At 40.3% G+C, this 26,304-nt stretch overlaps 1 protein-coding gene and 1 pseudogene across 5 annotated transcripts in view; one reads left to right on the top strand and one right to left on the bottom strand.

Moving 5' to 3' along the window:
* The first annotated feature begins 5,502 nt into the window (after positions 1 to 5,502).
* LOC135228964 (ATP synthase subunit f, mitochondrial-like) lies at positions 5,503 to 26,173 on the top strand (annotated as a pseudogene).
* Positions 8,999 to 26,304, bottom strand: part of ATP7A (ATPase copper transporting alpha) — a 212,110-nt gene continuing 194,804 nt past the window's right edge. For all 5 annotated transcript variants that reach the window (XM_064278581.1, XM_064278577.1, XM_064278578.1 and 2 more), the window contains 4 exons: positions 23,483 to 23,686; positions 14,120 to 14,237; positions 13,637 to 13,739; positions 8,999 to 12,418 (listed from right to left, as the gene is read on the bottom strand). In XM_064278581.1, the coding sequence (XP_064134651.1) occupies positions 12,145 to 12,418; positions 13,637 to 13,739; positions 14,120 to 14,237; positions 23,483 to 23,686 (699 nt within the window). In that variant the 3' untranslated portion in view covers positions 8,999 to 12,144. The remainder of the gene's footprint in view (positions 12,419 to 13,636; positions 13,740 to 14,119; positions 14,238 to 23,482; positions 23,687 to 26,304) is intronic.

The raw sequence follows: 26,304 nt of genomic DNA, 5'->3' as shown, positions 1-26,304 counted from the left end.
TTGTTCTGCGTATTGCCTTATTTCCTTCCTGATGTCTTGAAGGGTTCTATATATTAATCTTTTGTATTCTGGCTCCAGTAATTCCAGGAAGGCACTTTGATCTAGAAGATCTCTTGATTCTTTGTTTTGAGAGCTTTTTGAGGCATGCATGGTCCATTTCTTTATGTGACTTGATATTGACTGTTATCTCGGAGGCATCTAAAAGTTATTGTATTAGTTTATGTTTTTTTTTTTTTTTTTTACTGTGCCATAGCTTCTTGCTTTGTTTTGTTTTGATATGGCCAAATGGGTTGCTTGAGTGAGCTAGCTTGATTATTTTCACCTTTGGAGCTCTGACATCCTGTCCCCAGATGGCTAGAGGTGTTATCAGGTATATCAGTCTAGAAGTCCATTCACTTTTCTTGTAATAATTCAGCTCAGGTTTCCAGGTAGCTGCTCATCAAGTGTGTGGTCCAGGCTCTGTCCTTCAGTCTTAGAGGGGCAGGGGTGATTGGTGTAGGTACCGGTATCTAGTTGCAGCAGGGGACATTCTCTGAACAAGGCAGGGGGGTGAGAATCATCCCTCAAGTGTCTCTGAGGAAAGGGAGTCCCTTTTCCCTAGAGCGTACAGGTGGGTTGGTTCTGCAGATGGACCATGGACACCCAATGTTTTGGGTTGTATGGACTGGGAGGTACCAGTTATGCTTGGACCCTTGTCGTGGATGGCTGGGTGACCTGAATGGAGCCATCAGTCCTTAGGCCCCTGATGTGGGTATGTGAGCACCCTGTTGAGTAGGCAAAGTCGTGTCAAACATCAAACACCCACCTCTCCACCATACAGCTGAAACAGTTGCAGTCTGCCAACAAGAGCCTGTTCTCCTGATACAGGCCCACATAGGTTCATGCAGAGGGGAAATGTACTCAAAGTCCATGGACTGTTTATGCCTGGACAGGAGCCACTTCAGTCCTGAGCTCCCCCGGTTAATGGAGCTGGCAAATTAGCTTTTCCCCTATTGTAAATTTGTTCCTTCTCCAGGTCCTGGAGGATGGTGCTAGGCGCTCAACAGGGCCTATCTCAGGCCCAGGAAAATCAACAGCTGCTGAATCCGGCTTGGGGGCGGGGGGGGGGTGTGATAAAATATACGCAAGTACTTAGCTTTTGCCAAGAGTGCTGTTCTCTGGTACCAGAGGTGTGAGTAGGCTGTGTGGCTGGCTATTTCTTGAGGAAACTGTGGCCAAACGCTAGTACCAGCCCACTGCAGCTGCTCCCAGGAATTGTGCCTGAGGGCTCCCGGCTATTCAGGTCTGGTAACTCCTCTCTACTTGTGAACCGTTTCTTCCTCCCCCTGCCCCTCAGTTCTTTCTCTAAGCTTGCCTTTGATGTTCAGGGCTCCTAGCTTGTTATAAATATACTCATTTCACTTGTTTTCTCGGGTCTTTGTTGTAAGAGGGCTCGCGGGACGCGTCTGTCTATTCCGCCATCTTGGCCCCACCTCCCAACTGATTTTTACATGTTGATCTTGTATCCTGCTAATCTGCTGAGTCTTTCTATTAATTCTAGTAGTTTTCTCACGGAGTCTTTTGGATTTTCTAAGCATAGTATCATATCATCCACAAATAGAGAGTTTAGCTTCTTCATTACAAATTTGGATGCCCTTTATTTCTGTTTCTTCCCTTATTGCTCTAGCTAGGACTTCCAACAGAATGTTAAATAGGAGTGGTGATAAAGGGCATCCTTGTCTTGTTCCTGTTCTGGGGGGAAATGTTCTCAGCCTCTCCATTGAGAATGATGTTGGCTGTTGGTTTTGCATAGATGTCCTTTATTATGTTGAGAAATTTTCCTTCTATACCTATTTTATTGAGAGTTTTTTTCAGGAATTGTTGTTGGACTTTGTCAGATGCCTTTTCTGCGATGATTGAGATGATCATGTGATTCTTTTCTTTCCTTTTATTTATGTGGTGGAGTACGTTGATTGATTTTCTAATGTTGAACCATCCTTGCATACCTGGTATCAATCCTACTTGGTCGGGGTGTATTTTTTTATATGATGCTAAATTCTATTGGCTAGAATTTTATTTTTACATCTATATTCATGACAGATAATGGCCTGTATTTTTTTTTTGTGGTGTTCTTGCCTTGTTTTGGTATCTGTCTTTGTTTTCTTCATTCTCCCTTGCTTCAGTTGGGGTGGGACCCACGAAGTATCTTATATGGCTGCACACAAGCTTTTAAGACCTCAGACACTACTCATCAAAGTAGGATGTACAAAATTTTTTTTATAAACTATGTTATACCAAATGAGCTAGATGTCCCTCGAGACCATGGTCCCCAGCCCTCAGGCCAGTAGCTCGGTCCATCAGGGAATTTGGATGTGTCTGCGAAGCTTCTATGAGTTTGCCCTAATCAAGCTGTGCTGATTCCCCAGTGTTGTGTACTGTCATACCCTTCACCAAAGTTACCTTTTATCTATTGTCTAGTTAGTGTTTTGTCTCCCCACCTGTAATGGATTTAATTGTGTAGCTCAAAAATATGTGTTAACTTGATTAGGCCATGATTCCCAATACTGTGTGGCTGCACTCCATTTTGTGATTTCCCTATGTGTTATAAATCGTAATCTCTGCCTGTGGTTAAAAAGAATTAGGGCGGGATATAACACCCTTGCTCAGATCACATCCCTGATCCAATGTAAAGGGAGTTTCCCAGGGGTGTGGCCTGCACCACCTTTTATCTTACAAGAGATAAAAGAAAAAAGAAGCAAACAAGAGAGTGGAGGACCTCATACCACCAAGAAAGCAGTGCCGGGAGGAGAGCGTGTCATTTGGACCTGAGGTTCCTGTGCAGAGAAGCTCCTAGTCCAGGGGAAGATTGATGACAAGGATCTTCCTCCAGAGCTGACAGAGAGAGAAAGCCTTCCCCTGGAACTGATGCCCTGAATTTGGACTTGTAGCCTACTAGACTGCGAGAGAACAAATTTCTGTTTGTTAAAGCCATCCACTTGTGGTATTTCTGTTACAGCAGCACTAGATGACTAAGATACCACCCCTCCCTTTCCTCATAACCATCGAAGATTGTTCTCTCTGTGTGCAAACCTTTCCATGGGTTTTTATAATAGTGGTCTCATACAGTATTTGTCCTTTTGATTGACTTGTTTCACTCAGCATAATGCCTGCCAGATTCATCCATGTTGTGAGATGCTTCTCAGAATCATCATTGTTCTTTATCATTGCATAGTATCCCATTGTGTGTACATACCATAGTTTATTTATCCATTCATCTGTTGATGAGCACTTAGGTTGTTTCCATCTTTTTTGCTATTGTGAATAATGCTGCAATGAATATGTATATGTCTATTTGTGTGACGGCTCTTATTTCTCTAGGATATATTCCTAGGAGTGGGATTGCTGGATCATATGATATTTCTATCTCTAACTTTTTAAAAAGTTTTTTTTTTTAACTTTTTAAGGAAGTGCCATATCGTTATCCAAAATGGTTGTATCATTTTGCATTCCCACCAGCAGTGCATGACTTCCAGTCCCCCACAGCCTCTCCAACATTTGTTATTTTGTGTGTGTGTGTGTTTTACTTGTGACAGTGATGTGGGAGTGAGATGGTATCTGATTGTAGTTTTGCATTTCTCTAATGGCTAATGATCACGAACATTTCCTCATGTCTCTGTTATTCACCTGAATGTCTTCTTTGGTGACGTGCATGTTCATATCCTTTGCCCATTTTTTAATCGGATTGTCTTTTTTTATAGAGGTATTGAATTTTCCTCTAGATTTTAGAGATTAGATCCTTGTTGGATATGTCATAGTCAAAATTTTTTCCCATTCTCTTTCAGTGCTCTTAGAGTTTGTTTTATGTATTTTGGAGCCCTGTCATTGTGTGCATAGATATTTATTATGGCTATGCCGTTGTTTTAGTCATCTAGTGCTGCTGTAACAGAAATACTACAAGTGGATGGCCTTAACAAAGACAAATTTATTCTCTCACAGTCTAGTAGGCTACAAGTCCAAATTCAGGGCATCACCTCCAGGGGAAGGCATTCTCTGTCAGCTCTGAAGAAAGTTCCTTGTCATCAATCTTCCCCTGGACTAGGAGCTTCTTCGCACAGGAACGCAGGTCCAAAGGATGCACCCTGCTCCTGGCACTACTATCTTGGTGGCGTGAGGTCCCCAACTCTCTGCTTACTTCTCTTTCCTTTTATGTCTTGTAAGACAAAAGGTGGTGCAGGCCACACCCCAGGGAAACTCCCTTTACATTGGGTCAGGGATGTGACCTGAGCAAGGATGTTTCATCCCACCCTAATCCTCTTTAACCACAGGCAGAGATTATGATTTATAACACATAGGGAAATCACAAAATGGAGGACCACCACACGCAGTACTGGGAATTGTGGTCTAACCAAGTTGACACATATTCTGGGGGGACACAATTCAATCCATGACAGCCATCATGGCAGATTATACCTTTAATCATTATATAATACCCTTACTTGTCTTTTATGGTGGATTTTGTCTTAAAGTCTATTTTAGCTAAGACTTTTTTGGTTGCTGTTTCTTAATATATTTTTTTCCATGCTTTGATTTTTATTATATTTATGTCTTTGTGTCTATGGTGTGTCTCCTGTAGACAGCACATTGATGGGTCATTTTTTTTATCCATTCTGTCACTTTCTGTCTCTTTATGGGTGCATTTAAGCCATTTACATTCAGGTGTGAGTTTATTGCTATCATTTTGTAGTGCTTTTTTTTTTTCTTGTGGTGCTGACATTTTCTTTGTTCCTTTTACTCTCCTGTGCGAAATTCCTTTTGTTTGAGGTTTTTTTCTTTTTGTAGATTTTGTGTTTACTGAGACTTTATGTTTTTCTTCTTTATTTTGATGAGTAGGTTTGACTTTCTTTGTGGTTACCTTGAAATTTACTCCCAATTTCCTAAATTGAACCAGTCTTTTATTACTTGATATCACCTTGACTTCTCCATTTGAAAGTTCTATACCTACACCATTTATTTCCCCCTTTTATTATTCTGATGTTGTCATTTACAGATTGTCTCTGGTTCCCTGTTGTAAGTCTTCTAGCCAAAAACCAAGCCCACTGCCGTCGAGTCGATTCCGACTCATCACAACTCTAAGTCTTCTAGTTTTGTTTTATTCTTGAGAGTTCATTACTTAGGTTGATATTGATGCTGTCCCATGTCCTAGATTCAGGTCGTTGTCTGATGTTGCTAGTTCTGTAACCAAAGGACTACCTTTAATAATTCTTGTAAATTTGGTTTGGTTTTTACATATTCCCTTAATTTCTGTTTGTCTGGAAATGTCCTAATTTCTCCATCATATTTCAGTGAGAATTTTGCAGGATAAAGTTATTTTTGACTGGCAGTTTTTTCTTTCAAGGTTTTATATGTATCATCCCATTGCCTTCCTGCCTGCATGGTTTCTGCTAAGTAATCAGAGCTTAGTCTTATTGTTCCCCCTTTGTAAATGACTTTTCTTTTTCTCAAGTTGATCTCAGAATTCTTTGTCTTTGGTTTGAGCAAGTGTGGTTATGATATGGCTTGGTGATTTCTTTTGGGGTCTATCTTATATGGGGTTCATTGAGCTTCCTGGATGGTCACTTTTTCATCTTTCTGGATATTAGGGAAGTTTTCTCTCAGCAAATCTTCAATGATTCTGTGTTTTCTGTCTTCTCCCCCTTTCCTGGAACTCTGATTACATGCAAATTTTTGCTCTTGATTTTATCCCACATACTTCTCAGATTTTCTTCATTTTTTTTTCTGATTTTTCCTCACAAAGTGGTATCCAAGGATTTGTCTTCAATTTTGCTGATTGTCTTCCATTGTTTCAAATTTGCTCCTGAAAATTTCTATTTTGCTGCCCATTTCTGAAATCTTGTTTTTTGTGTTTTGGATTTCTAATTGCTGTTTTTATATGATTTCTAGTTCTTTGAGATTTTGTTCTAGTATCATTTTTCTGGATTCTTCCATTGTTTTGTCTGTGTTTTCCCTGATTTTGTCTGTATTTTCCCTGATTTTTTCTATTTTTTTCCCTAGTTTTGTCTGTTTTCCTTCATCTCTTTCCTAATGTCTTGGAGAGCCTTGAATATTACACTTTTAATTTCCCTATCAGGTAGTTTCTGTGCCTTTTCTTCTACTGGAAGGTCATCTGCTATTTTTTGTTTACTGGAGCTATCCTGTCCTGTTTTTGTACATGTTTTGATATTGTCTTCTGTCTCCGAGACACTCAGGAATTATTTTCTTCTTTTATTGATTGTAGGTTTGTTTCATCCTGCTGTTTTATTTGGTTATGCCCAGGTGGGCAGGCTGGGTGTGTTTTGTTGCTTGCTTGTCTGTTTTCTCACCACCTTGTCCAGGTGGGCAGGGCTGGCGGCTCAGCTATGGTGCAGCAGGGCAGATCCAACATGGCAGGTGGGGCAGGAATGGGTAGTTTGCAGCATGAGCTGGGGCTGAGAGGGCGGGCCTGGGGCAGCAAGGCAGGGTAGTGTCTGTAAGTCCGCATGGCACTGCTCAGGTTTGTGGCACTCAGCAGGGCAAGGCCTGGGGATGGCAGTGGGTGGGGTAGGTAGTTCATACTGATCCCGCTCGGGGGTGCAGTGCTTGGTGGGGAGGGCTGTGGAGCAGCACAGAGCAGAGCAGGGTCCAGGGGTCCCCAGTGGTGCCACTCCAGGGCACAGAGTTCAGTGGGATGGAGCTGGCTGGTAGCATGGCGGTATCCAGGGGTCTACACTGGTGCCACTCAGGGGAGTGGTACTCAGATCAGCACCAGGGGGTGGCATGGGTTGGGGCCTGGGGGTCCAAAGTTCTGTGTATTTGCCACTCTGTGGCATGGCGCTGGGTGTGTGTTGCAGAGAGGCAGGAGGGAAGGGAGAGGATTTGATGTGTGGAGCTAAGTCAAAGAAGAGAAAGAAGAGAGGAACAGAAGCAAAAAATGAAAAAGAAATAAAAATAAATTAACAAAAATGTGGCACAGCTGGAGTGGGCAGGTGGAGGCCGGGCAGACGTGAGGAGGCTGAGTGCTGGTGGCTCTCTAGCCAAGCAGTGTAGCACAGCCCATTGAGAAGGGGCGGGGTCAGTTTATGGGGCTCAGTGACTGGAAGAAAGGAAGAAAGGGAAAGAGTGTATAAACAAAAAAATGGCACTGAGGGAACTGGCCAATGGGCCAGGGTGGAAATGAGGTGGCAGTGAGCTGGTGTTTCTCACCAGGCAGCGTGGCATGGCCTGTCAGGAAGCAGAGGTAGTGCAGAGCTTAAGTGGGAGGGAGAAGGAAAAGGGAGAAAGGGAAAGATAAAAATATATGGCACTGAGGGAGCTGGCCAGTGAGGGCAGGGCAGACCCAGGGAGGTGGTGTGCTGGTGGTTCACCACCCAAGCGGTGTGGCACAACCCATTGATAAGGAGTGGGGGCAGCACATGGGGCAAGGTGGGTGGGAGAAAAGAAGGAAGGGAAAGAGGAACAAAAAACAAAACCAAAAAAATATGGCACTGAGGGAGCCAGTCGGTGAAGGTGGGGCCTTCCCAGGGCAGAAGTAAGCGACCATGGCCCATTGGAAAGCGGCACAGGCAGCACACAAGGCAGAAGGGTGAGGAGTGGGAAAGCCTGTATCTCTAGTTACCAGGTGCTCTGTCTCCTGTTGGGGGCTCTGTGAATTTGCCTTCGCATACTTCCCGTTAGGGGTCGTTGGTGGCTGTGCTCAAAGACAGCAAAGCTCTGCCGTGTTAGCTAGCAGGGAACCTTCACTCCAGAACTCTCCTCTTTCTCTGTTCTCTGTCAGTTTCTTCTTCCATTCGGTGCTTGATCTAGTTCTTTATCCTTTCATTTGATGCTTAGGGTTCCAGGACTAACATTTGTATCCGTTTTACTTAGCTTTTTTTGGTCCTTGCTGCAGAGACAGCATGGTGTTTCTGCCTATAGCACCATGTTGGCTCCGTCCTTGTTTTGTTTTTTGCTGGAAGGTTTTGAAAACTCACCTGGGATATTGCCATCACTGCATGTCCTTCTCTGAGGCTAGTCAGAACACCAATAGAAAAGGGAGGCTGGCCAGGTGAGTGAATGCCCAGGGATTTTATTCTATGCTCCTATTTTCAATCTTATTTTATCACCTTGAGTAATCCCAAGAACTTGGGGGGAAATAAAAACTAGTTTTTCATCATTAAAATAAATTTATAATCCTTAATTCAAAGGAGTGTTTGGCATGAGAGTGTATTGTTGGTGGGATCCGAGAACACACCATATAGGGCTCCCCAAAGGCAAGAAAAGCTCCTTTCTCTGTTTAGCTCATTTTGGGTATTTAAACACACTATCAAGAATGTATTAGAAATTACAAACAAAAGGAGGACAATTATATTCCTTTATTTCTCATCCTCACTAAATGATATGGCAGGCGGACTGGTATCTGGAGAAAAATAGATTTTGTCCTTCCCACCCTGGTGGAATGTGTGGTACTGCCTCCAACCCTACCCCATATTAGATTAATTGTTGGTGGGGGAGGGACTAAACTAAAAATACAACCAGTTTGGAAATACTGACAGAGGGGATGGATGATTTAACAAAAGAGAAACTGACAAGATTTTTTTACAACACTATAATTATAAAGTTGGAGGCACATCATTGGCAGAAATACGATCAATAACACGCTTATGGAAAAACGAACTACTGAGTATCTTAACTACAGTAGATGAATGCTGCACAATATTGTCCACTACTCTTTTGGGGACCAAACAATGTTTAATTAAACATTTCTTTATCTAAAAACATAAGGTTGAGACATCTGGTTTTGGCTACAAAAGGCATTTATTATCAATGTCATTTAAGAAGCTAAAACTAAACTAAATTGAAGAACAATCATTCATGCTTTGTGCTTTACCTGGCTACTCATACCAGATTGGGGGACTGGAGAAAGTTAGTGTAAAAATAGATAATAATTTGGCACGAGTCTATCTTTTTGTATTTGGCAAAATAATACTTTTTTAAATATAGAAAAAAAATAAAACAAACAAAAAAATGGAGCAATTCCAGGGATGTTTTTATTCTTATTAAAATAACCAGTAATCAGATGCCTCATCCAAAGAAAATAACAAAATAGAGTAAAATAAATATTAAGAAAAATCAATGTAAAGCAAGATCCACAAGTAATGGAAGATTTTTCTCTAACATACACTCTTGATTTTAAACTGTGTACAGAAAAGATATGCACACTTAAATTTTGGGGAACATCTTGTCTACAGTGCTATTTTAACAATTCTTTACATCTGAACAAAGAATAATTTTTAAAAAGCCAAAGCACAACATAAAATACTTTGTTCACAAGGCAACAATTTAACATTTCAAAATGTTGACATTAAGCTAGGAAAGTTTATATTTCTATTTTCACAACTGATAACAATATTTTTCGTCTCTATTCTACAACACTAAATACTTTAGTTGTGTTTTAATATTTGAAACTCAAAAGGCATCTTTGGCTATCTAAGATAAAAGGTGCCCCATGGTTGAGTTTGAACCAGCACTGGATATCAAATTGTCCTTGTTATCTTCAGACTGAGGGCATAGTTGCTGAGTGAACACAGAAGAGTAAAATAAAGAACTTCAAATATTCAAATATCAAATTCAAACATAAATCCATTTGCCTTTTGTTTCGTGATATATATATATATGCATGTATGTGAATACACACACACTAGTAAGTAAATGGTTACTAGTAAGCTAGTCACTAACTGAGAGCAATGTTTTTGATTCTCTACATAGATACCTCTCTGTCCAGTGAATACAGCTTCTCTCTGAAGCTAATGGGAGTTCAGGATTACAAAAGAGACTTGTAGAAAATTGAAATGTGGCTATAGATGCTTTAAAAATGACTCTTTCTAAACAGCATGTTTCCTGTTCTTACAGTAAGGACTGAAATTTATATCCTTGATTATTCCCAGACTATAGACTATTTCTCCCAGTCCTTCGACATGCATGTGGGGCCAAGAGGAAGACTCAAACACACACAATAATATTGATAATAAAAATAGTAGCTGGCTATGTTCAACTGATTAAAAAAAAAAAGAGAGAGGGATGCTTCTTTTTTCATTTTGGCTCTGGAGTTGAGAAAAGTCTATCATTCAATTGTCATATCAGCTGTTTCTTCTAGAAGAAACAAGTTTTGGTATGATGGGTTGCTGGAATTAAAATAAGAAACAAATATTAAAACTCAAACTGGGAGCAGAGAAGATGGCATAGGGCATTGGCTTAAAAATGAGCCTAGACATACAAACTCATTCATATTTCATTGAAATGGGTTTGCCTTTGTAGACTGATAGCACCTTCATCACAAATTTCAGTTTACTCTTTAAGACAGGTGAGAAAAAATTAGAACTTTTCCAAATCTGAAAAGACAGCATGGAACACTGTTGTAAACATTTTGTGTGTGTTAGAGAGAAAGTGGATAGGAGAGGAAGAACCCTATTCCTCAACCCCTACTTGATTTTAGACCCTGCTCTACAAAAATGATTTTTTACATTTATTACTGACCTCAAAAGGAGAAAAGAACATTAACTGAGTACAAAGCTGCCAGGTACTGTGCTAGCAGCTTTACATACGGCAATAGGAACAAAATGCTAGGAGTTTCCTTATGAGTTCTCTTCATTTTCATTTTCTGCATATGTAATTCCACCCTGCAATTAACAAGGAAATTTAAATAGTGATACAAGAATCAGACCTTTGATCAGTGTATTAATTCCCAGGGGGAATTTCTAAATTCATATAACAGAGGGAACAAGCTCCTAAATTTGCCAACCACACTAACTATTAAGTGCAAATATTTTAAACCAGAGAAAAGTATAGATCTGTCTAAAAGGTATCACTCTAGAGGAATTTTAATTTCTGTATTATAATTTCTTGTATTTTTTTGGTAAAAGCAGCTTTGTGCAATATCATTTTAGTCTCTTCAAGAGGTTATCTGAAACACTAAAAAAAAGATAATTAAAATCTATTAAATTATATATACTCAAGTAAGGGTTTGTATTCTTTCCAAAACAACTCAAAGTAGTGAATCCAAAAAACCCGTTGCTGTCAAGTCAATTCCGACTCATAGCGACCCTACAGGAAAGAGTAGAATAGCCCCATAGGGTTTCCAAGGAGCAGCTGGTAGATTCGAACTGCCGACCTTTTGGTTAGCAGCCAAGCTCTTAACCACTGTGCTAGTAATATTATATGACCCGTATATGTTAAAGATGGTAGTGTTAATCTTTGAAAATATCAATTCCAGAAGAGGCTCAATTTTTTTTTTTAAGTTTCTGGACTGAGGCTGGTAAATAGACTACACTAAAAACAACTTCTTATAGCTGAACTCGGCAGGAGTGAATTGAAAGCTCACAGACAACTAGAAAGGTTGAAGGAAGAACTTTATAATATTTTTTACAAGAGAAAGGTGGGAGGCAGGGAACCCTACAGATCCTTAAAGACCTTTGAGCTACAAGGTAAAAAAAAAGGGGGGGGGACAAAATATTGAAAATTTATGAGTTAATTTTAAATATGAAGAACCATCCAAACCTGACTCACTCAAAAGAAGACAGTCAAAGGAAATATACTGGAGCATCTAAGAAAGCAAATGCAAGGACAAAGATACTGGGGGAATGAAGGAGAAAGAAAGCCTGGAATAAATAAGGCACGTTTATTTTCAAACACTTTTTACTGTTTCCTTTCTAAAACTAGATGCTTTAAACAGTGCTTTCGAAGTCATTGCTCCCCAGTCTGGCAGGATAGGGCTCAAGAATCTCAAGTTCATGTTCTCAAATATTCAAAATTTTAATCATCCTCTTTGGACTTTTCTCCTTTTCTTCTTCTGGTCAAATTAAAAAAAATCTATCACTTCAGGAGCAATTCAGCAGTCTTTAATTGGATACCTATTGTAAACCTCACTGCTCTACCTTATCTGTTGCTAGTGAAAACAAAAAATACTGGAAACTCACTTTAAATAAAGCTAGGTTCAGAGCTGATGTCCTGAAAAAGATATTTTTGTCATTAGACAAATGTAACTCAAATAGAACTCCTAATACAAGAGCATGAACAACATAAAATCTTTCCATAACATTTTGAAAAGGTAAGATGACTTCATGAATGCTCTGTCAGTGCATAACAAGTTAAGCTAGTGGTACTCTCTCTACCCTTTTACAATGCAGTGTCATCTTCCCTGAATTCTTCCACCAGGAGTGAGTGCTTGTCAGGTTCACTGATAACAATGCTGTTTAGGGAGCGTTTATCAGACAGTAGTGAGTTTATGGAAGCTCTACTGTAATTAACAATCCGGTCCAGCAATCCCAGTTGAGGAGAACTTCTTGAGGTGTCATCTATTCCAACATGAACACTGATTTCTGAAGGACTCTTCCGTCCTATCTGGTTCCGGGTATGCAGTTCATAATTCTCGTAAGTTGGTTTCCTATACCTGGACAGATGCAAAAGTACACTAGCTTGTAGTAACTAAGTGTGAACTAGATGCTTGTTACATTAAAAAATGAAAGAAGTAGAAAAACAATTTGGCATATCCTCAAAAAGTTAAACACAGAATTACCATAAAAAAATACACCAAGCTTGCTGCTATCAAGTCAATTCTGATTCATAGTGACCCTACAGGACAGAGTAGAACTTCCCCACAGGGTTTCCAAGGCTGTAATCTTTATGGAAGCAGACTTCCACATCTTTCTCCCATGGAGCGGCTGGTGGGTTCAAACTGTCAACCTTTTGGTTAGCAGCCAAGCACTTAACCACTGTACCACCAGGGCTGCCCTAGTAATTCCACTGCTAGTATATACCTAGAAGAATTGAAAGCAAGGACTCAAATAGATACTTGCACAGCCAATGCACTATACACAGTAGCCAAAAGGTGGAAACAACCCAAGTATCCATCAATAGATGAATCAATAAACAAAATGTGGTATATACATACAATGGACTATTACTCAACCATAAAGAGAAATGAAGTCCTGATACGTGCTATAACATGTATGAACCTAGACAACATTAAAAAATTTTTTTTTTCTATGCTGTGTAAAATAAGTCAGACACAAAAGGACAAATATTGTATGACTCCACTTATATGAAATATCTGAAATGGGCAATTGCAAAGGGACAAAAGTTTATTGGTGGTTACTAGGGGCTGTGGGAAGGGAGAAATGGGAAGTTATTGCTGAAGGGGTACTAAGTTTGCATCTGGGGCGATGAAAAAAATTTGGAAATGGATAGTGGTGATTGTAGCACAACTTGGTGAAAGCAATTAATGTCGCTGAATTGTGCACTTGAAAGTGGTTAGAATGGCAAACTTTTTGTTATATATATTTAACCACAATAATTTTTTTTTAATTACAGAAGTAAATTAACCTGGTATGATAGTATACTGAGGTGATCTCTGCTAGAAAAGTGGCGAGAAATTGTGTTGAGTCAAATGAGATCCTACTTCACATAGCCAATGTACTAGATTTTACCCTACTCAGTGCTTGTGGTTGCTATGTATAAACTATATAAGGTGACAACTACATAACTAACATTTATTATTAGGAAAGGCTTGGGCTTATCATTGATTAATATAAGAATATAACCTACCAAGACAGACTGCAAATTATAAAAGAAATATAAAATACAAACTTGAGGAAGCCATCATACTTACAGTTTAAGGAAGAGAGAAGAAAGTACTACTGAAACAGATGAAGCAGCCATTGCAGCGGATCCCATCCAGGGCTGCAAAACCAAACCAATGGGCATAAAAACTCCTAGGAAACAAATCTGGATTAGTTACAGCATATAATACTATACAGAGATTACCATATATATGGAAATAAATAAACCATATATATACAAAACACATATATAAAATAAAAATACTTCCTTTTTAATATTTTTCAACATTTTATCCTTTTGTTGATGGAGATAAGCGTTGCCAATTTTTCACTAATAGAATGTTGCTGTGAACATTCTTACACATGTCAGCAATGTTCATTCCAATTGAAAATTAGAATTATTCATTTTAACATTCTCTTTCATCATACAAAGAGGATATATACAAAAATTAAGCACAAGGCTATAAGTTCAAATGTGATAGGTCTCTAATGACTTCAGAAGAAAAAGACAACACTGTTTACCAGTCACGTACCCGCAGCTATGGGAATTCCAACCAGATTATAAATTAGAGCAAAGACAAAATTTATCCGAATCCTCTTGACTGTCTTTCTTGATAAGTCAATACTTGCCACTACATCCAGAAGATCATTCTGAGAACAGAAATATTTCTGATGTTAGTAAGAGACTCTAACTTAACTGGTTAATGATTATGTGCAACTCGAGATAATAGACAAATTAACTATAAGTCTCAGATATTGCTAAATATTTGAATCAGCATTTTCAGGAATTTTTCTCAGGATTTTGAAAACACTTTTAGAGTTGTATGCTGGGACAGAAGTGAAATACCATTAAAATAACCTCAGCTAATATTTGTTGAAGATAATTTTATTGTAAATACATCTCTAAATTTTATTATTCACTTTTACCAGTTTTAGTTGAGTCAATTCTAACTCATGGCGACCCCATGTGTGTGAGACTAGAACTGCGCTCCACAGAGTTTTCAATGGCTGAATTTTCAGAAGTAGATCACTAGGACTTTCTTCTCAGGTGGCCTCTGGGTAGACTCAAACTTGCAACCTTTCAGTTAACAACCAAGTGCATTAACAGTTTACACTACCCAGGGACTCCACTATTCCTTTAAAAAAAACCTACCATCGAGTCAATTTCAACTCATAGAGACCCTACAGGACAGAGTAGAACTGTCCCATAGAGTTTCCAAGAAGCACCTGGTGGATTCGAACTGCCGACCTATTGGTTAGCAGCCATAGCACTTAATCACTATACCACCAGGGTTTCCACTATTCCTTTAGGAGCTTGTAGTTCACATTTGTTCAGTTGGATTGAGAAAATCAGGAGGTAATCAGTAAGACTTTCTGTACTCCCATGCCAAATTCTCACATCCTTAATGGTTGAGAGCATGGGAATTAAAAGGACAGAATATGCTTGATATACCTTACAACACTATCACTGACTATGTGGGGAAGTGTGATGCTTAATTTTATGTGTCATCTTGGCTAGGTTATGGGGCCCAGTTGTTTGGTCAAACACTAGTCTAGATGCTGCTATGAGGGTATTTACATTTGATTAACATTTATAATCAGTTGACTTTAAGCAAGGATTACCCTCAATAATGTGGATAAGCCTCATTCAATCAGTTGGTATTAAAAGCAAAATCTGAAGTTTCCAAGAGAAGGAATTCTGCATTAAGACTGTAAGATATCCTACCTAAGTTTCCCACCTGCCACCTGACCTATGGATCTCAGACTCAAGACTGCAGGATTTTCCAACCTGCTGCCCAGCCTAAGGATTTTGGACTTGTAGCCTCCAGAACCGTGTGAGCCAATTCCTTTATATATATATATATATATACACACACACTAATTACCTCCCTATTTTCTCTATGCATGCATGCATGTGTGTGTGTATACACATATATATACATACAGAAAATCAGGAAGTAATTAGTAATACTTTCTATGTACTATATATACATACATGTATGTATGTGTGCATATATATATATGGAGTCCTATTGGCACAGAGGTTAAAAAAATCACCTGCTAACCAAAAGGCAGGAAGTTCCAAACCACCAGCCGCTCCGTGGGAAAAAGATGTGGCAGTCTGCTTCCATAGAGATTTAGAGCCTTGAAAACCCTATGGAGTCACTGAGAGGAATCAACTCGACGGCAGTGGGGTTTTTTTGTATAGATATATATACAGAAAATCAGGAGGTAATTAATAAAACTTTCCATATACTATACACAGACACAATACACACACACACACACACACACACATATATAGCAAGAGTGGTCCCATTGGTTCTGTTTCTCTGAACAACCCTAATTACATATTAGGTGCCTAGAGTGGTTCTACAGGAAAAGAATCTTAAGGATGAGTTTTCTGAATTAGTTCTGGGGGGTCTGGAATTGGTTTTCTAATGTTATTAGATTTAAAGACACTAATCACTTTATTTCCAATAGTTAAGAGGGCACCGATAGTCCATGACATGATGTACAAAATATTATCATTGGATAGTCCTAATCAAATACTTACAAGGTTCTGGGTGACAGTGTATTTGATACCTTACAACTTTTTTGTCAAACTGATAAGTATAATGGAGATAGGCTGGTTGCTCCGAATTTCACTAGACAGTGCAGAAAGGAAAGGATGAGCTCAGGACTTCAAATTCCCAGCTCAAGCGCTCCATAAATAAAAGCTTTTATGTGTTCCTTGAAAGAAAATCTTAAGTCCTGTAGCCACAGAGCTAAGGTTTACTGAAAACCAAACTTAGAGTCTAATCTAAAGAGTGGCTGGATTAAAACTCCAATTAAATTCCCAGCCATGCAGGGTACCTGATGTTAAAGTGAGGGCATTTCTTTCCCCCACTTAGTCCAGCAAAAACTGGATCCTGAAAATCTGAATGGGGACATATGGGCAGATACTGGTGAAGCTGAAGACACTGAACACCTACACTATGCTGAGTATTCCTTACCAGTAGAAGTAGCCCTTCCACACATCTGAGAAAATTAACCTGGCATTGCCTGAGGAACCTGTAATTGCCTCCCCTGAGGTATTTGCCTTCCAACACTACTGAACCACCCTTCGCCACCCATCTTTTCTTCTAGACCTATAACTGAACTCACGTCCCAGCACGCCTTGAAAAGTGAGGTACAAACTGTGACCCATGAGGAGGTGTGCTATGCTCAAAAGAAATACATGATTTTTCAAATGTATACAGACAGTGTAGTGTGCCACTATACTATACAGACAGAAGCCTGGAGAATACATGTAGGAATGGATATTAAAGATGTGGGATGATGGTGGAAGGGCCAAAAAGTTGGGACAGATTGAATTTATTGATTTAGGTCCCCTAAGTAGAGATATTGGAGTCAATGTTGTAGCTTGAGGGATAGAAAGGTCTCTAATTAGTTGGCTGGTTGGCTGAAACATAAACCAAAAGGTGAGCTGCACTAATTGAAGCTGAAATGCTAGAACTGACTTGGTACTCTAGACATAGGTATCCAAAGGCTTAAGGAGACTGGCATGTTAGAGTGGATTTACTATGTACAACCTGCTCACCACCTCAGGAGGTCCAGAGGACACACCTTTAACACAGCTGTGAGGAATAAATTTGTGAGGGAAGTCCCAGCATCCTTGGAGAGCTCTATGGTTGCACTTCTCTGCAAGTCAGATATTAAAGTGGGAGCCACTGTCACTGCATTGGGAAACCTAAATTCAATGGGGTAGCAGGAGCCAAGAGGCAGCACTTAATCACTGAAGACAATGTGGGTGTGATTACCATAATTAACAGTGGAGTTAAAGCAGTATTCAGAATAATTCCACTTGCAGAGACCTATGGTGTTAGCTAGTTGATCATGGTGTCCCTGAAGGAAAAATACATGAGCCATATAGTAAAATCTTACTTGATCTGTATAAGTGAAAGATTTTAGGTCAAGTTAACAGAGGTCCAGCTTGAATCACCAAAACAGAGAGCCATGGCTCCTCAATCAATTCCCAGACTTCAGCCAGTTCACAGACTCACAATCCCTACAATAAAGGGGAAGCCAGGTCCCTTGAGGAAGAACCCCATTACATGCTGTCATGGACTGAACTGTATCCCCCAAAAGTGTGTGTCAACTTGATTAGGCCATGATTCCCAGTATTGTGTGGTTGTCCTTCATTTTGTGATTGTAATTTTATGTCAAAGAGGATGAGGGTGGGCGGGATTGTAACACCCTTACTAAGGTCACATCCCTGATCCAATGTACAGGGAGTTTCCCTGGAGTGAGGCCTGCATCATCTTTTATCTTACAAGAGATAAAAGGAAAGGGAAGCAAGCAGAGAGTGGGGACCTCATACCACCAAGAAAGAAGCATGGGGAGAAGAGGGTGTCCTTTGGAGCCAAGGTTCCTGCATGAAGAAGCTCCTAGTCTAGGTGAAGATGGATGAGAAGGACGTTCCTCCAGCACCAACAGAGAGAGAAAGCCTTCCCCTAGAGCTGATGCCCTGAACTTGGAGTTTTAGCCCACTAGACTGTGAGAAAATAAATTTCTCTTTGTTAAAGCCATCCACTTGTGGTATTTCTGTTATAGCAGCACTAGATGACTAAGACACATGCCAAAATTTTATACTGCTAATCCTTCTCCCAGTCTTCTTCAAAGAGACCTATGGCCTTCTACCAGGATGACTGTGCACTGGGGGAAAGGAAATACTAGACTTTTGGGGGATTACTAGACACTGAACACAATTTCAGGAGATTCAAAATCTCACTGTGGTCCACCAGTCAGAGTAGGGGCCATTGGAACTCAGGTGATTGACTGAGTTTTAGTTCAGGCCCATTTCGCAGCAGGCCCAGAAGGTCTCCAAACCTATTTTGTGGTTATTTCCCCAGTTCCAGAATGCATGATTGGAATACATATACTCAACAACTGACAGAATCCCCACATTGGTTTCTTGACCTATGGAGTGAGGGCTATTACAGCAGAAAAGGCCAAGTGGAAGATACTAGAACTGTCTCACCTAGGAAAATGGTAAATCAAAAGCAATACTGCATTCTTGGAGGGACTGTAGAGCTTAGTGCTACCATCAAGGACTTGAAGGATGTTGGGGTGGTGATTCCTACATCCCCATTCAACTAGCCTATTTGGCCATGCAGAACATAGATCTAGGAGAATGACAGTGGATTATAGTAAACTTAACCAGGTAGTGATTCCAATGCATCTGCTATTCCAGATGTAGTTTCATTACTTGGCCAAATTAACACATATCTTGGTGCCTAGCACACAGCTACTGATCTAGCAAATGCTTTTTTCTCGATATCTGTTAGTAACGACCACCAGAAGCAGTGTGCCTTCAGGTGGAAAGGCCAGCAATATACCATCATTGTCCTACCTCAGGAAACCCTGGTGGTGCAGTGGTTAAGCACTACGGCTGCTAACTAAAAGGTTGGCAGTTCGAATCCACGAGGTGCTCATTGGAAACTCTATGATGCAGTTCTACTCTATCCTACAGGGTCACTATGAGTCAGAAACGACTCGATGGCAATGTGTTTTTTTGGTCCTACCTCAGGGATATATATCAACTCTCCATATGAATCCCTATGTCATAATTTAGTCTACAGGGACCTTGATTGTCTTTCCCTTCCAAAAAACATCACACTGATCCATTATATTGATAACAGTATGCTGATTGGACCTACTGAGCAAGAAGTAGCAAATATTCTAGATTTATTGGTAAGACATTTGTAAGTCAGAGTGTGTGAAATTAACCCAACAAAAATTCAGGGCCTTCCACCTCAGTGAAATTTCTAGGGGTCCAATAGTATGGGGCATGTAAGGATATACCTTCTAAGGTGAAGTATAAGTTGCTGCATCTGGCCTCTCCCACATCTAAAAAGGAGGTACCATGCCTAGTGGGCACCTTTGGATTTTGGAGGCAACCTATTCCTCTTCTGGGTGTGCTACTCCAGTCCATGAGTGATCCAAAAAGCTGCTAGTTTTGAGTGGGGACCAGAAGAAGAGAAAGCTCTGCTCTAGGTCCAGGCTGCCACATAAGCTGCTCTGCCATTTGAGCCATAGGTTCCAGCATAACCAATGGTGCATGAAGCGTCGGTGGCAGAAAGAGATGCTGTTTAGAGCCTTTGGCAGGCCTCTATTGGTGAATCACAACACAGACCCTTAGGATTTTGGAGCAAAGCCCTGCCATCCTCTGAAGATAACTACTCTCCTTTTGAGAAACAGCTTTTAGCTTGCTACTGGGCCTTAGTAAAGGCTGACTACTTAACCATGGGCCACATTATCATGTGACCTGAGCTGACCATCATGAACTGGGTGTTTGCTGCCTGATTCACAAAGCCATAAGGGTGGGCATGTAGAGCAGCATTCCATCATCAACTGGAAATCATATACATTAGATCAAGCTCAAGCAGGCATGAAGGCACAAGTAAGTTATATGAGGAAGTAGCCCAAGTGCTTATGGTCCCTACAACCACTACATTACCTTCTCTCTCCCAGCCTACACATATAGCCTCATGGGGAGTTCCCTCCGATCAGGTGACTGAGGAGGAGAAAACTCATGCCTGGTTTAGAGATGATTCTGCATGGTATGCAAGAATCCCTCGTGGCACAGGGGTTAAAGCACTCAGCTGCTAACTGGAAGGTCAGTAGTTTGAACCCACCAGCGGCACCACGGAAGAAAGGTGTGGCAGCCTGCTTTCATGAAGATTTACAGCCTTGGAAACCCTATGAGGTAATTCTCCTCTGTCCTAGGGTCGCTATGAGTCATAATTGACTCGATAGCAGTGCAGTTTTGCATGATATGCAGGCACCATTCAAAAATGGACAGCTGTAGTATTACAGCCTTTCTGGGACATCGCTGAAGGATGGTAATGAAGGGAAATCCTCTCAGTGGGCAGAACTTCTGGCAGTACACTTGGTTGTTCATTTTGCTTAGGAAAAGTGGTGAGAAGTGTATTATAAACCGATTCATGTGCTTCTTCCAATGGATTGGCTGGATGGTCAAGGACTTGGAAGGAATATGATTGGAAAATTGGTGACAAGGGAATCTGGGTAAGAGGTATATGGACAGGACATCTCACAGTGGGCAAAAATGTGAAGATATTTATGTTCCATGCGTATGTTTACCAAAGGGTAACCTCAACAGAACAAGATTTTAAAAATCAAGTAGATAGTGTAACGCATTCTGTGGACACCAGTCAGCCTCTTTCCCATGATTCCTGTCATTGCCAAATGGCCTCATGAACAAAGTGGCCACGTGGCAGGGATGGAAGTTACGCATGGGCTTATCGGTGTGGATGGAAACCCTGGTGGCGTAGTGGTTAAGTGCTACTGCTGCTAACCAAAAGGTCGACAGTTCGAACCCACCAGGTGCTCCTTGGAAACCCTATGGGGCATTTCTACTATGTCCTATAGGGTCACTATGAGTCAGAGTTGACTCAACAGTAATGGGTTTTTGGGTTTTTAGCAATGTGGATTTCCACTCACCAAGGCCAGCCTGGCTACAGCCATGCTGAGTGCCCAATCTGCCAGCTGCAGACACCAACACCGAGTCCCCAATATGGCACCATTCCTGGGGTGATCGGCCAGCAGGCCGGTGACAAGTTGATCACGTTGGACTGCTTCCACAATGGAAAGGGCAACATTTTGTTCTTACTAGAATGGACACTTACTCTGGATGTGGATTTGCACGCAATGCTTCTGCCCAAACTACCATCCATGAACTTACAGAGTGCGTTATCCACCACGTTATTCCACACAGCATTGCCTCTGATAAAGTAACTCACTTCCAACAAATGAAGTGCGGCACTGAGCTCATAGTAATAGAATTCATTAGTCTTAGCATGTTTCTTATCCCAAAGCAACTGGCTTGATAGAACAGTGGAATGGCCTTTTGAAGACAAAGTTATAACACGTCATAGGTGGCAATACCTTGCAGGGCTGGGGCAGTGTTCTCCAGGAGGCAGTATATGCTCTAAATCAGCGTCCAATATATGGTGCTATTTCTCCCATAGCTAGGATTCATGGGTCCAGGAATCAAATGATAGAAATAGGAGTGGCACCATTCTCTATTACCCCTAGTGATCACTTGCAAAATTTCAGCTTCCTCTCCCCACATGCTCTGCTGATTTAGAGGTCTTAATTCTAAAGACAGGAATACTTCCACCAGGACACACAACAATAACTCCACTGAACTGGAAGTCAAGACTGCCATCTGGCCACTTTGGGCTCTTCATGCCTCTGAATCAACAAGCAAAGAGGGGAGTTACTATACTGGCTGGTATAATTGTTTCTGATTACCAAGGGAAATTGGACTGTCACTACACAATGGAGGTTAAGAAGAGTATGTCTGGAATACAGGAGATCCCTTAGAGCACCTTTTAGCACTGCCATACCCTGTGATTAAAATCAATAGAAAACTACAAAAACCCAATTCAGGCAGGACTACTAATGGCCTAGACCCTTCAGGAATGAAGGGTTGGGTCACCCCACCAGGCAAAGAACCACGACCATCTGAAGTGCATGCTGAGGGCAAAGGGAAAATGGAACGGATAGTAGAAGGAAGTAATTATAAATACCAGCTATGACCACAAGACCAGTTGCAAACATGGGGACTGTTATTGGAATGAATTTTTCTTCCTTATTTTGTTATGAATATTTATGTGTAGCAAATACCTGTTTTCTTCCCTCTCTTATTCTCTTACTTATCATATAAGATGTATTAACTTTACCTCATAGTATTTAAGTTACAGGATATCAAAGACAAGAGTGAACATCACCCAAGGACTTTGCATCCTCCCTGGGAAAAGGTTAGTGCATTTTTGGTTGTACACAGGATAGTTATGTTAGGCAAAATTATGACTTTGTCATTGTCTTTATTTGGAGATTAAGTATGGTTTAAAAAGATTTGGATGGGTGACAAATTGACAAGGGGTGAACTGTGATGATTAATTTTATGTGTCAACTTGGCTAGACTATGGTACCCAGTTGCTTGGTCAAACACTATTCTAGATGCTGCTATGAAGGTATTTTGTTGATTTAATTAGCATTTATAATCAATTGACTGTAAGTAAAGGAGATTACTCTCGATAATGTGGGTGGGCCTCACTCAATCAGCAAAAGGCCTTAACAGTAAAAACTGAGGTTTCCCGAGGAAAAGGAATTCTGCGTTAAGTCTGTAACCCAGATATCCTGCTTAAGTTTCAAATCTACTGCCTGGCCTATGGATTTCTGACTCAAGATTGCCGGAGTTTTCAGCTTGCCCCCTTACCTACAGATTTTGGACTTGTCAGCCCCCATAATTGCATGAGACACTTCCTTAAATCACTCTATGTCTGTCTGTCTGTCTCTCTGTCTATCCTACTGATTATTTCTCTAGAGAACTCTAATACAAATAGTTTCTCAAATGTTAAGCCGCACTCATACAACCCGGCACAGCAGATACCCAGTACTCCAAGATGGTGTCTGTCATACCACTGAAGGAGAAGAAACTCATGGATGTCAAAATCGGGGAGCTGCCCAGTTGGATACTGATATAGGGCTTCACTCCAAGTGGCACTGTGGGAGTATTTCAGAGAGGTTATGACCAGTATTACAACAAGTATGTCAATGTGAAGGAGGGGAGCATTGCTGGGGTTTCCATGATACTGGAAATTATGTGGTTTTCAACTACTGCCTTTCTTACAAGGAACTCAAACATAAGCGGTTACGTAAGTACCACTGAGAGGAGCCAGTGGAAAGGATGCCGTCTGCATTCCTGGCTGGGGATGCTTTTGCCCCGGCACCCCTTCCCTCTTGAGAACTGTCCTTTCACACCCTAATTGAGAACTAGTGTCCAATAAAAGATGACAGGTTAAAAAAAAGGCCACAGAACTCACCCTTATCAAAACCACGTCGGCTGCTTCAATGGCTACATCTGTGCCTGTGCCAATGGCAATTCCAACATTAGCCATTGCCAAAGCTGGGGAGTCATTTATTCCATCTCCTACCATTGCTACCCGTTTCCCCTCCTCTTGAAGTTGTTTCACCTTAGCAACCTTGTGGGAAGGTAAAACTTCAGCAAACACCTTGGTAATGCCAACCTACATGAGGAAAAATAAATTTAATTCATGGCAAGAAATACTACTGTGTATCTGAAACATGCTTAACAATAATGAGCCATCATTTTCACCCATCAGATATCCAAATTTTTTAGATGTGGAGAAATGAGCTCTCTTATACACTGTTAATGGGTGTGTAAACTGGTAATGTGCTTTTGTAGGGTATTTGGCAGCATCTATCAAACTGTGCATATCCTTTGGCCCAGTAATTCCTCTTCTAGCTATACTTTGGACATACTTATACATGTACAAAAAGATGTATATCTAAGGATGTTCATTATTGCCTTGTTTGTAACAACAAAAATTTTAAAACCACCTAAATGCTCATCTTCAGGGGTATGGTTAAACAAATTATGATACATCCATATTATGGAATTCCATGCAGCAATGTAAAAAAAAAAAATAACATTGTATGTTCAGCATGGAAAAAACTCTAAGGCATACTGTTAGATTTTTTTTTTTTTTTTTGGAGGAAAGGGAATTTGCTGGCCCAATGCATCTAAAACTCAAGAGCTCAAGCTAGCTTCAGGAATACCCCGATAAAGGGATTCAGAATATATATTCTTTTTTTCCTCTCCTCTTTGTATTGGTTTCATTCTTACATAGCTTGACCTTTTGTGACAGCTACAACATCTGCAGTTCTTACGTCCTTGTATTTCAGCCCTATGGAAAGAGTAAATGGAAAAAGTCTTTGTCTCAGTATTACTAGCAAAAAAAAATCTGTCTCCTTTGTTCTGATTGGGTCATGTATCCATTTCTGAACCAATTACTGTGGTCAAAGGACTGCAGGGTGCTGACTAGTTTATGCTTGTGTCACTTGTCCATCTGAATGGCAATGCATAGAGTGAGAGAGTACATATATGTCTGTTGGGTGAAAAGGGGAAGGGGAAAACTGGTACACCAAGAGGAAGGTAAGTGAATTTAAGATCTAAAAACAATAAAATTCTGTTATATTAGGTCTTTTAGTTTAAATAAGATCCTCAATAGAGCTAAATCTGGAAGAAAGACCTGGAGAACTACTTCTGAAAAATCAGTCAATGAAAACCCAGTGGATCACAATGGTCAGATCTCATTGTGCATGGGGTCACCATGAGTTGGGGGTCAACTGGACCACAGCTAACAACAAGAGCTGCAACTATCACAAGCTTTCTGGGTAAAGTCCTTCACCTCTATTGAACCTAGTTTCTCTTCCTCTAAAATGAGGCAGTTGGACTCATGACCTTTAATTTACACTAATACACTCTATGACTATATTTTTTAAAGTCTTAAATTAGAAAAAAGGCATTTTTCAGAATTACAGAAACAACCTGATGAAAAAGGAAAGTAAAAAATGTAGTACTTGGCCTTTATTATGGCTGGTGATATTTTTATGAGGACCAGTACATACCTCTGAGTGTAGGCCTAAAACTCAAGACTCATAAAAGCTAGTGTGATCAATCTCATATGCCTTTGCCCTTTTTTTCTTCTAAATTTTATTTATTTTGCTATTGGTGTTGAGAATACACACAGCAAAACATACACCAATTCAACAGTTTTTACATGTACAATTCAGTGACACTGATTACATTCTTCCAATTGTGGAACCATTTTCACCCTCCTTTTCCAAGTTGTTCCTCTCTCATTGACATAAACTCACAGCTCCCTAAGATTCCTATCTAATCTTTTGAGTTGCTGTTGTCAATTTGATCCCATATAGACAGATCTTAAAAGAGAATAATATTCAAGGCAGACCTTTGTTACTAGTTAAGCTAAATAAACTATTCATTGGTTTTAAGATGGCTTCAAAGGATTTTAAAGAGCCGCAGCAGCACATAGTTAAACACTCAGCTGCTAACCAAAAGGTCGATGATTTGAACCCACCCAATGGCTCCAAGGGAGATAAGACCTGGCAATTTGCTCCCGTAAAGATTATAGCCTAGAAAACCCTATGGGGCAGTTCTATTCTGCCTTATAGTGTCATTATGAGTCAAAATCGACTCAACAGAAACAGGGTTCAAATGATATTTTTGGTTTAAGATTTAAAGATTATCTTGGGGCAATAGTTTCAGGGGTTCATCCACCCTCCATGGCTCAAGAAAGTCTAGAGACCATGAGATCTTGAAATTCCGTTCTACATTTTCCCCCATTTGATCAGGATTCTTCTATGGAATCTTTGATCAAAATGTTCAGTAATGGTAGCCAGGCAACATCCAGTTCTAGCCTCATGGCAAAGGAGGTAATTAGCCACACATTCCATATCCTCTTCTTATTCTTGACTCTCCTTCTTCCTCTGTTGTTCTAGGTGGATGTCTTAAACTTTTTACTTTATATCCTTCTGTATTTTTTTATACACGAATGTATTCACATGTGACTGATATTAAAGAAGAGAGGAAACAACATTCCAAAGTAGAAAATAATCATATAAAAGTTTTGGAAGTAAGGCAAATTTGGAAGTCAGTAGCAGAAAAATGGTATGCCAAACCAATACATTAGAAAAATTGTTCCCTCAGTGTTGTTCACGGTGGGCTAGTGGGGGAAGTGCATGAAGCTATCGTGATGTTTTAGGCATGAGATTATTAAAGCCTGGTTTAGGCTGACAGTACTTAGGGAAGCATATGAGC

The sequence above is a fragment of the Loxodonta africana genome, chromosome X (assembly GCF_030014295.1).
Source record: "Loxodonta africana isolate mLoxAfr1 chromosome X, mLoxAfr1.hap2, whole genome shotgun sequence".
Taxonomy (NCBI): domain Eukaryota; kingdom Metazoa; phylum Chordata; class Mammalia; order Proboscidea; family Elephantidae; genus Loxodonta; species Loxodonta africana.
This window is presented reverse-complemented; position numbering and strand designations above follow the sequence as displayed.